The 12,204-nt window shown below is 32.7% G+C and overlaps 1 protein-coding gene across 2 annotated transcripts in view; it reads right to left on the bottom strand.

The window, feature by feature from the left end:
• LOC118186703 (phospholipid-transporting ATPase ABCA3-like) overlaps positions 1–12,204 on the bottom strand; it is a 169,668-nt gene that overhangs the window by 96,260 nt on the left and 61,204 nt on the right. For both annotated transcript variants that reach the window (XM_085820732.1, XM_085820733.1), the window contains one exon: positions 5,134–5,371. In XM_085820732.1, coding sequence (XP_085676858.1) covers positions 5,134–5,371 — 238 coding nt within the window. The remainder of the gene's footprint in view (positions 1–5,133; positions 5,372–12,204) is intronic.

Genomic DNA, 12,204 nt, shown 5'->3' on the forward strand with positions numbered 1-12,204 from the left:
TCCCATGTTCATTTATTCCGATTCTTACTTTAAATGTTTGTTCTTCTTTTATTGTATACCATCGCTTTTGTGTGATACTTGAGCTGTTTTATATGTTTGGATTGACCTTTCCAATAAAGCCATACGTAACAATTTAACAGGTAAATAAACGAGTGACGACTCCTTCCCATCAGAAAATAAAAAAATGGAAAAATTTCCCCAACGGAGAATTCGCAGCCCGGTTGAGAACTATATGAATCACGAACTCGTGTTCACAGCGACGTATTTTCCATCTTTTCGCATACAAAAGAGTGAGACTTCTGAAATTCGATAACAATATACGAATTGATAACTGAATTCTGAAATTCGATAACAATATACATTAACCGCGATCACATTATGCGGCGTCTACTCTATTTACGAAATAAGATGGAGGGATATATAATAAGAATATTTCTTTATTCATTTTGCCTAGTGTTAAAGACTTAAAACAGCGAGAAACTTATTTTTAGTAATCTAAGCTGATATGTTGAGTATGGGGATAATTATTTATAATTAAATGTTTGATTACACCGTGTTTAACATTGTGTATTTATATATTTATGTATATATTGCTAGAACAACTAGTACTCTCAAAATTTAATTTCGTATTATTTATTATTGCACTTAATTAGTAATAATAATATTATAACACTTACTACAAAAAAATAATTGTTGCTACAAAACGCCCATAACATATAAAATTTACAGAAGTCATAAAAATTTGGTTTCTTAATCCCCAGACTGCATAAAAATTGGCATTTTTGTGTTTATTTCCACACAGAAATGATAGCCAAATAGCATTAAGCAAGACTCCATTTGTATACGCTAAAACTGCGAATTCAATTCGACTCCAAAAAAAATTTTCCTCGTGGAAGCTAGCAAAATCTCTCAATAGAAATCAGTCCACTATTGGCCCAATCACTAATCATAACATCAAAATACATAACGTAGCCGATATCACAAATATTTTCCCATCTGCGTATAAGCAGTAAATCACAGAAAATGATTTTCAGCATGCGAATGGCATTAACATAATGAACCATGTTAAAGACTACTATCTCACGTCAAAAAATAATGTAGAGTTAGAAGTAAGCACCAATAGAGCAACAGATACTGCGTTTTGCTACGAATCGGAAGGACAAGTAATCTTGCCTCGTTCAGGTAAATGAATATTATTCACTATGTCAATGCCAAGAAGGCTTCGAGAATGGCAACATCAACAATAAAACACTGAAAGAACTTTCTAAACACGCAAAAGTTTTTTTAATTAAGATCATAAATGCATGCATCAAATTTAAATATTTTCCAACTCCATAGAAGCATGCAATCAGGAAACCAGGAAAGAACAGAAATTTACGTCAAAATCTCAATCCAACAAGTCTCTTACCAGCAATGGCGTAATTATTCGAAGAAATAAGTATGTGTCTACATTACTGAAAATAATACTATCAAAGAGTACCAATTCGGATTCCGAAAAGCTTTCTTCACTGTTCAGCAAATCTTAAGAATTACTAAATTTATTTGTAACAACTTAAATAAGAAAGAAACTGCGGTTGGAATTTTTCGGAACATCGAGAAGCCGATTGATAAGATTTGGCATTATGGCTTGCTTACCAAACTCATATCTGTTAACCGTCCAGTGGACAATATCCTACTGATATACAGTTATCTTACTGAAAGATCCTTCTCCAAGTAAAAATCTGCAATAACCTTGCAACGTGAAGGGAAATTAAAAGCAGGCTTTCCCAAGGTTTTTACTCCTCTGTTATTTAGCCTATTCATGAATGACATTCTTAAAAAGAATACTATTGTTTTATACATTTAACCCGATGACTCAGCTATACTGACAAAGTCTATAAGTCATACTAGAAACGTACTACAAGAATTTGTAAACTACATCTCTCTATAATATAAAGCTTGGAAAATAAAAATGAATGAACAAAAGGGTCGCGTTATTTACTTTTGTAAATACTCTCTCAGGCACAACACTGGAGATATTCATATGTTCCAAAAGCGAATACTTTCAAGTATCTAGGTGTTTATATGGATGAAAGGCTTTCCTTCTGAAATCACATCACCAATATACAAGACAAAGCCCATAAAGCATTACTTACGAGTATTTACCCTATCATAAACAGAAAGTCACACCTCGCCACCAATACCAAGAGAATACTATATCTACAGACGATCAGGCCGATGCTACTATACTCAGTATCTGCCTGGGTTGCACCTGCAAGTTCTAATCCACAAATTTTATATTATTTCCAAAATAAAGTATTAAAAATTATCTTAAATGCACAGTAGTTTAACGTAATACGGTTATACATGCTGATCTTCAAATGAAATCATAGATGTAGCTGTAGCCACATAAATTTTATCGAAAATGTCATGAAAATCCTCACGATGTTATTAGAAAAAGAGGACACTACGGGATGATACCAGCTTTCAAACGAGGAAAATGACCCGCTATTCACAGGAAAGAAGATCAATTCCATTATAAAGAAACTACAGAAAAGGAAAGCGCCAGGACCCGATGGCTTATGTAACATAGATATCAACCTGCAAATAAATATCCCAGCATAATAAAGGACCTATTTAACCAATGTTTACAATTAAGAGTTTTCTAGACATCCTTAAAGTAGGCCAAGTTATCCTATTCAGTAAAAAGAAAAAGACTCTGGAAATACAGAGGCATACAGTTTATAAATCTCCTTCCAGCAGTCGGAAAGATTTTTGAAAGGGCCATTATTTGTCAATATCTTACACTCTTTCCTTTTTGCTTGGACGTAAGGAAAGCATTCGACTCCCTGTGGTGGCCTGCAGCCTGCAGTCAAACAGGCACTGAGGGATATCGAATGCTCCCAAAATATCTACAGTATCCATGAAGATTGCCTCAATAAGAGGAAAAACATAATCTGCGTAATAGTAGATTAGTGGAAAGAACACAACAACGCGACTGACCGCAAGGATCATGCCTAAGTGCTGATCTTGGAGACTTAACTTTTAACAAGATCATATCCCATGTATGGTCTTACCATACCAAAGCCATAGCGTTTGCCGACAACGCGGCGTTTGTCATCAGTGGAAGAACAAAGGAAATCATGATAAAAATGTTAATGAAAGCCTCGGCGTCTTCAACAAACTTTGCCAAAAGCAAAAACGTTCACTGTCGACAGAAAAATTTCACGCAATAGTCTTCAATAAACCAGGACAATATATTACGAAAACTTCAAAATTCACCATAAATGGAGAAAAGGTCAAAGTATTCAAACAGACGAAATTTCTTGGAATCATTATCGACCACAAATTCAACTGGATACCTCATCTAAGACATTTTCCAGAAAAAAATGCAACTAGCGGCAAAAAGTTCAGAAGAATGCAGGGGTTTAACTGTGGATTGAGCCTGCATCTACATAAAATTTTATTCAATACAGTAATTGAAAAAAATTGCTCTTTACGGTTGCGCAATTTGGACTTTCCTCTAAATATAAGAAAAATTACAAAACTTTAGGCGATTCAAAGGCCATTTCTATTTACTATTTCAAGGAGCTATAGAACGACTTTCAATACATTCCTGTATGCGCTTACAAAAATCCCTCCCATTTTCCTTACAGCGGAAAAAAAGTGTAACCACACATAGAGTTCTATGACTAAAGAAAGATTCCACAATAGATGATATCCACTTCAAGTCCAACAACTATGAGTAACCGAAAACCCCTTACGAAATTCATCCCACTATAGAACCAAATATTCGACTTAGATTCAACCACAACGACAACACCGAAGAAATATTCAATACGGAAATATTTACAGATGGCTCTAAAATGAAGAAGGAGTTGAATGTGCCATAATAATACATCAAATATACCAACAGCCGATAATTTTCAAATATCATCTAAATAGCAATAACACAGTTTTTTCAAGCAAGTAGCACTGGCAATCCAAAACGTAATCCTGTAGCATCAGTAATAACTTGCCTGCAGTGAAAATCAAAACAGATTCCTTATCAAGCATACACGCAATTGCAAACCAAGCACACTAATCACCTACTATCAGACAATTAATTAACTCTTGATTAAGAAACCCCAATACAAAAGTAGCAGAAAGCACACCCAAAGTAGCAGCAAGCAATCAAAACTCTATTCCAACTACCATCCCATTCCTTAAATCCCAAATTAAGAAATCATTAAATGAGATAATGATTAAAAGATGGGAATACTGGTGGCAAAACGCACAACAAGGCAGAAGAGATGTTAGATTTATACCAAGCGTCAAAGAAAAGAACAATAGCATTAACCCTTACATAAATTGGTATATTACTGGACATGGCCCTTCTTTACATATTTCTATGAAAGAAACCCCTCTGAAAGTGACACATTGGTATGTGGAGATACGGGCGATCCAGAACACTACATTTCTGATTGTCCCATAACAGAGAAACTACATCTTAAAAAAAAACAACTCAGAACCAGCATCATTTTTTAAGATATGCAACAGCAAGTAGGCACCTTCCAATAAAAATACAAAAAATAATAGAGTTCTTAGGAGCAAAAGGGAAAGAGTTATGTGCCTCCATATAACACAATCCCTCCCAGTTTCTCTCACAACCAGTTATATTACAACTAGCGAAACATACGATAGCGTAAATCGTAAACAGAACTGTGTATGTAATAATTAAGTACTTGTTCAATCATAAAATAAATTTTAAAAAATTGAAATTAATGTAACTGCACTACAACATGCATATTCATAGCATTGAAGCAAATGCGAACTCTGTGCAATAATATGCTATATGAAAAATGAATTCCTTGCACGAAATGTAAACATCACAAAACTGACTGAAAAAACTGTAGAACTTCAAAACACAAAATACTGAATCAAACAAACATGTGAAAACAATCATAATCCATATGATTAAACAATATGCAACAAATTTGTAACTACCATGTAAAATTATTTCTATCACCAGTTTGAAGTAATATTCATGTACCATTATACAAAGCAATTATTTTTACTAATAAGTATGTCGCAATAATCGATACATTTAGTAAAGAAATAAGCTTCTGAGAACATAATATTGCATCTGGAAAAATCTGAGAATATAAATCTTACCTCGGTTGAAGAATGTAGTAAATGCCATAGAAAATAATATCAAATTAACCAAGAACAGGAGCAACAACACCAGAAGCAAGAAGAAATTAGAATGGCTCACATAAACATGATCACATTTTAGTGGACTCTTGTATACTGTGGTAATTATTAATATCATTATGGCACCAACTCCAAAATAATCTGCAAATGTACTACACCAATAGAAACCATCAGTCATGCCCATCATCTTTAAAAGTTCCTACGCAAAAAAGAAACGAAAGAATATTTGATATAAAATATAAGCAAGGGGTCAATATTAGTATAAAATACAAGCAAGAGGATCAGTATTGGTACTTTATTTGTTGCTTCACTACATAACTTTCAACGTCAGGTAGGCCTAATATTTCCAAACACATTAGCAATGAGCATGATTTAACATCTCCTTTACACTGATTAGGTGTAAAACAGATCTTTACAATTATTATTACAGATAATAATAATAATAATAATAATAATAATAATAAAATTAATAAAAAGAAGTGAATTTTCTGTTCTGCCAGTATTTTAAATGTTACGCTTTAATTTGCATTCTATAGTTTCCGAATAATTACCAAAACATGGATTTTATCTTACTCCAAATTATATTTTAAAACCATTGTAAGGTAAAATTTAAAATAAACCAGAAACTGAACAATTCTGAGCCCAAACTCGTAAGATATGATATAAAATATATCTTTTATTAATAATTGCAATAATGGCGCATATATTCGTAAAAAATATCAACTGAATATACTACAAATTGAATCTATTTTAAATGCTGACAAACAGCTGTATTAGTAAAATATCGTATTTCATTCACTTGTTAAAGTGCTTAGGAACATCAACACAATTAAAAGTTATTCTTGTTCGAGGTATAAGGCGATAGAACTAGTCTGATTCGAGGTACACTGCGAGGAAAAAAATGGGAAGACAGTTCTATATCTCCCGTTCTACTGGGCCAGTTGACGAAATTCAACTTGCGTTTTTCATGTCTCGATAGCGCGACTTAGGACATACATTACATTTATATATATACATATATATTATTGTTCTAATATAGGTATTTTTACCCAAAATCGGACTTTTCCTGAAATGTTATGCCATGTTTCGATTCTACGATTCAAATTATGCCAAGGTGCCAAGTTTGGCAGAAATCGCCCGAATAGTTTTTAAAAAATCAGCTCTCAAAATTTTAGTTCCTCAATGTTAATTGAATTTGATATATATTTAATCTCTCTTCTTTTTATTAAACTTATTTGATTCTTCCTTTCATATTTCGAAATTTAAAATCATACCAAATAAAATTCGCCTAATTTTATGATTTAGTTTTAAAATTTGTATTTTTAAATAATTTTTATATATTTTGAAAACAATTTTGAATTATAAACTATAAAATTTCTGCTGTCATCTTAAGGTAGATGTATTTCTAAGCAAACCTACAAAAAAAAAAAAAAAAAAAAAAAAAAAAAAAAAGAGTTTTTTATTCAAAACCTTCTAAGATATACGGGAATTTACATTTTGAAATTTGGCGTATTTATTATAAGCGATAATAACGAAAATGTGGTTTATGCACTTTGTTAAAATTATCTGAATGTACGAACGATGATTTTTTTTTTTTTTTCCCGCTCGTGGACAAATGAAGAAAAGGAAAGGAAAATAGGTTGCAATAAATTAAGAAGTTCGCCAAGTGAAACTTTCTTGGCTCTAACTGAAAAAAAATGTGCCAAGATAAATTTTTCAATTTCTCCGTAAATTTCGCATCAAAATTACAAAATTTATATTTAGGCATAATTTGATCGTAGAATCGAAATATGGAAAAAAAATTGGTTTGTTATTTCAGAAAAAGTCCGATTTTTTGTCAGAATACCAATGTTAGAGCAATGTTATACATAAATCTAATATATATTCTAAGTCGCGCTTTAGAGACATGCAAAACGCAATTTGAATTTCGCGAATCGAAGCGGTAGAACAGAAGATATAAAAACCGTCCCTCCCCCTTTTTTTTCGCAGTGTGCCTTAATTATGGCGATAGAACACCTTTCATACATCCCCATAATGTTTCAAATATGCATAACTATCAAATATATGTCGTATTAAATGTAACTGAAATTTTGTCAATCAGATGTATTATTCAGCGATAAAAAAATTAAAAACCACTAAAAAGTACATTTATTGTCTTTTTATTACTCATTTAGTTAAGCAATGACGGAATGATTTAATGTATGCTCCGTTGTTTTTGTTGTGACTTATCTCACTTGTCTAGCAGTAACATTAGCACAAGTCCATAAAATTCATGGTGGCAAGAAGTGCAAGACCTGCGCCAGTAGCTGGTTGACAACCATACAGGTAACAGTACAACCTTCCTCGGTTCCACCCCTAATTTTGATGGATCCGAGGGTCTCCCATCCCTCACTAACCTCTCGAGAGGAATTTCGGCTCACTGCATATTTAGAGTTCCCCCATGCCGCCCAGACACTATACATTTGCAAACATCCATGCCTTCTCCGGGATTCAAACCCGGGCCCTTCGATATGGCAGTCAGCGCTGTTAATCGCAATACCGGTTGGGCGGCTGAGATAAATAAACCATCTTATGCGTTCAAGAAATGGCAAAATGCGGAAAACTGTTTGAAATGTACAGTAAATAAGAGGAAAACAATTTGAATTCGCACTTTGGCAATGTTTATCAAACTGCACAGAAGATAAGTCAGAGTAATGTAACAATACAAAATTTAAGAAAGAGTCTTCGACAGTCATTTCTAATGATAAAAAGCCATATTTTTTTTTTAATTATCATTACCAAAGCTTTTATTTGTTTTTCTATTCTTTTTAAATTTAAAAATATTTTAAGTGGCTCGGTTTTCTTTCTAGGATTATTATACAAAAGTTTTAAAATCAAGTAGTGTTTGTTGAAGGGCATTTAACAGAAAAGTATTTAAAAATCTAAAATTTGAAAACTTCCGATTGTATTTCAAGAACTTACTATAAAGCTCTACAAATCATTTTTTAGGTAGTCAAAAAATTAAATTACATAAAAAATCACTCATATTTAAAAAAAATACAATCTGACCTTCGTAATAAAATTCCAGTTTAAAACCCGTAATAGTCTGAATTTAAAAAATTAAGACAGGTATCCGATTTTAAGGATCAGTACCTAAACATTCAAGGCACAGAGTAATAAAATCATAGATTTCAAATGAGTTGTTCAAAGTAACAATGCCAAACGAGCTGGGGGCAAAAAAATAAAATTAATTTGTTATAATACCCTATCCTAGTTTGCTATAACATCCTATCCTTACTTAAGAAGAATAAAATATTAGATTATTCGATATTTTTTACACTAAATCGTTTGCACATGAAACTCGCAATACAAATTTTACGCTAAGAAATTGCCGCAATCATTCTCCAAGCCACGAAATTCTCATAGCGAGAACAATACATCTAATTTCGAGATGCAAAAAATTATAATTAGTTTTTGTCGTATGCGCGACATAATTTTTAAGTACTCATTATTTCTTTCTGAAAGCAGTGCACAAAAGCAGACAACTGAGAATGCGTCATTATTATTAATTAGCGAATGAAACGTTTGCTAATAAAAGGACTAATAACTGAGTGGATAAGGCCACTGAGACTAACACTTCGATATGGTTTAAAATCTCAGCGAACAAGCTGGTTGTCCAACACACCGTCCCATAGACAACATCGAGACCAGCGGTGTCCAACCCGTAGCTTGCAGACGCCTAATATCCTGCAATTCTATCTTTAGGCGCCGCCAGCCACAATCACAATATCGCCATCCTACAAAACGTTTACTCTAATCTTAATATAAAATGCAACCATAAAAAGTTACAATTACACGTCACGTTTTGCATTTGTGTTCACATATTCGCAAGTTTCATTTATATAAAGTTAAATCAATGAAATAAATTTTTCTTAAAAGCTCAAAAAGCAGTCTTTTTACCCTAAAAAATGAAGCAAAGAATCATACAAAATCATCCTTCACAAAATAAGTTACATAAAACTTGCAGCACATAAAAAGGCATATTCAAACTGGACACTTATAAAGCCAGCTATGTTAATTAATAATGTAATGTAAGAGCAATGTAAAAGTCTTTATTTCACGAATTTGAAAACAAAAATTAAATAATCTCAGCTAACAAATCTGCCTCTGTCACGAAACATGGTGGCAAGGCGGATGGACGATATGTCGAATGATATCTATGCATAGATAATATCTGATTTCGAAAACCCTACGTATTTTTACCTGTAGTTTGATAAACCCATTGATGTTACTGACTCACCGCAACTTATGATGTTCACGACAATGGTATTGCCTGATCTTTCCGTGAAAGAAACATTGTTGATTATGTTGACATTGTAAAAACACACTCAAAGGCAAGACATGTATGACGCAGTTAAAACTTAGAAAACTTACCAATAAAAAAAAACCTCGTCGCGATCATAACTGCTTTTGCGCCGGCTATAATAACGAAAAAAGCTAAGTTTATTGGCTTTGTAAGCAGGATGACACATTTTCCAAATTTAATTCCATGCACTCAAGAGAATGCATCAATGCATCAAGAAAATCTGACCGGTAAATATCTCAGTCTCAGAAGTCAAGCGACTGAGTCAAAGAAACGTTTTAACAAGGTGTGTTGGAATGCTAAGATTAAAAATTTTCTCATATCAAAAGACAACTACGACCGAAATCTGGAATGGCATGGAGTGGCTTGCTGACTTGACATTTTCAATCGATATCACTGCAAAACTCAATAACCTAAAAACCCTGCTTAAAAAAAAAGATATCGGAAATGATGAGCTTAATATCCGATTTTCAGGCTAAAATCGATTTGTTGAAGAACAGCCTATTAGAAAAAGAATATCATTATATTTCATCATTTACCCTCATACTAGACCCGGACTTTATTCTTGAGTATGATCCATCTAAGAATGTTGAAGAATCCCTTTAAATCTAAGAATCCCTTTATTACTTAGAATAGAAAAGGAGATTCCAAGACATGTTTTATATGCAGCCCATTTTATTGCTCGCAAAAAATAGTTTCTTGGAATTAGAGATAAGTGTCTTTATCAATGGAAAAATTTTGTTTTCTTAACAAATTGGAAGCTAAATAGATTACTACTCTTCTTATTGATATAACACTCAAATGCACACAAAATATAAAGGTATGAAGTTTTTTAATTAATGGACTTTATTAAATACAACGGCGTTCACTAACAGGGAAAACTATTTTAGGTGAATACAACTTTGTGGGCAGGCAGCAGTAGGCTTCTTTACGACTTAAAACAATACAACGTACAGAGGCTGTTCGCACATTTTTTAGACGATTTTGGTAAGCGGTAATAAAAATTCGTTTGCTGCAAAAGAAGTAATTGCAATTGTACTATGTTTTTAAAAGTCAAAATTACTGTCTGTGGTTTGAAAATTTTGCTTTTATTCAAAATGGCGAATTTAACAAAGCAGTGGTTCGAAGGCTACATTTACGCTCTTTCCGAAGAGAAATATGCATACTCCGTTATCCAAAAACGATGTGAGAGTCATGGTTTTGTGATATCTAAAGCGTCGATAAGTAATATCATCAACAAGAAAGGAAACAAACGCCAAATTGGAGCCTCAAGTGGGACAAAAATTCCAAACAAGTAGCCAAGGAAAAAACGGACATCTTCGACTATTGCAAAGGTACGTTGTTTAATGTTAAAAGAAAATCCCCCTAGTCAAAGGACAGTTGCTCGGTTGAAAATAAAATTAAAATGCTCGGTTAAAGCATTTTCAGTCATTAAAATGCTCGGTTGAAGCTGTAAACAAAATGATAAACGTTGATTTAAATCTTAAGAAAGCGAAAAAACGCAATGTACATCGTCTTCTTCCAAAGTATATCGGTCAACGCAGGACACGCTGCAGAATTTTATATGAGAAACACTTATCCAAAGAAAAATAGAAAACAATTGTCACAATAGATGAAGCATGGGTGTATTTAAATGATTGTAACAAACAAAGAGGCATTTATTATCATAAAAGGGGAGAAAAAAATTTAAGTACATGGTTCAAAGAATCGTAAGAAAATTTTTCTAAGGGATTCATGATTGTTGCTGGTTTTTCTTATAATGGCAAGTTAAAAATAAAGAGAGTGCAAAAAAATGTCAAGATTAACTCCAAATACTATCAGAAACTTATTTTATCGCCAATTTTTCTGAATGAAATACCATCGCTTTCCCCACAGTGCCATCAATTTGTGAGACTCCATTAGGACAAAGCTAGCAGTCACACATCAAAATCCACTGTAAATTTCCTAAAAGAAATGGAACAAAAAACTGGTATCAAGGCCATACCCTTCACTGATATCCCTACTAAATCTCCCGATGTGTCACATATGGATTTTTGTGCTTTCGGAGTTTTAAAAACTGCATTATCCAAACGTTGTCCCAAAACCCTAACAGGACTCTGGAAAACTGTTCGGGAGGAATGGGATTCAGAATAAGGGATGTCAAATAGAAGATTTAAAACACAAGAATTTTATGTAATTTAGTTTTGTGAATACAATATACATCGTCTAAAAAATGTGTGAACAGCCTCTGTACGTGCAATAATATGCTGACTTTAGAGCATGTGAAAAACAACATGGAGCTGGCGTGCTGTGTATCAGAATATACGCCAAATGTTAATAAATTGTCGAGAAATATTAGTAATCAAATACCTCATTAATGCAAATTAATCACTTAATGAGATATTTGACAATTTAACAGTTACATTTTCTGTTAATGATATGTGCTTTTCTTTATTTTTTAAAATGAAATAAAATTAGTTTGAACGTACATTACATTTGCGTTTTACTAATGGATTTTCTTCAGTTTTTTTTTTTTTTTTTTTTTTTGTTAAGTTCATATTAATTTTCTTTATTATTAAGAAACACAAAAATCATCCAGCAAAAATGATATATTTTCATTAAATTGTTACTTTTGCAAACAATAAAACACCACGTGCCGGCAAGGTACGGCAGACTTTAAAAGTAGCCAATAAGGCAAAATCGGTTAGACA

Source organism: Stegodyphus dumicola, chromosome 7, assembly GCF_044657685.1.
Source record: "Stegodyphus dumicola isolate Sdum_Otavi_A_Nest chromosome 7, ASM4465768v1".
In the NCBI taxonomy this organism is placed as follows: domain Eukaryota; kingdom Metazoa; phylum Arthropoda; class Arachnida; order Araneae; family Eresidae; genus Stegodyphus; species Stegodyphus dumicola.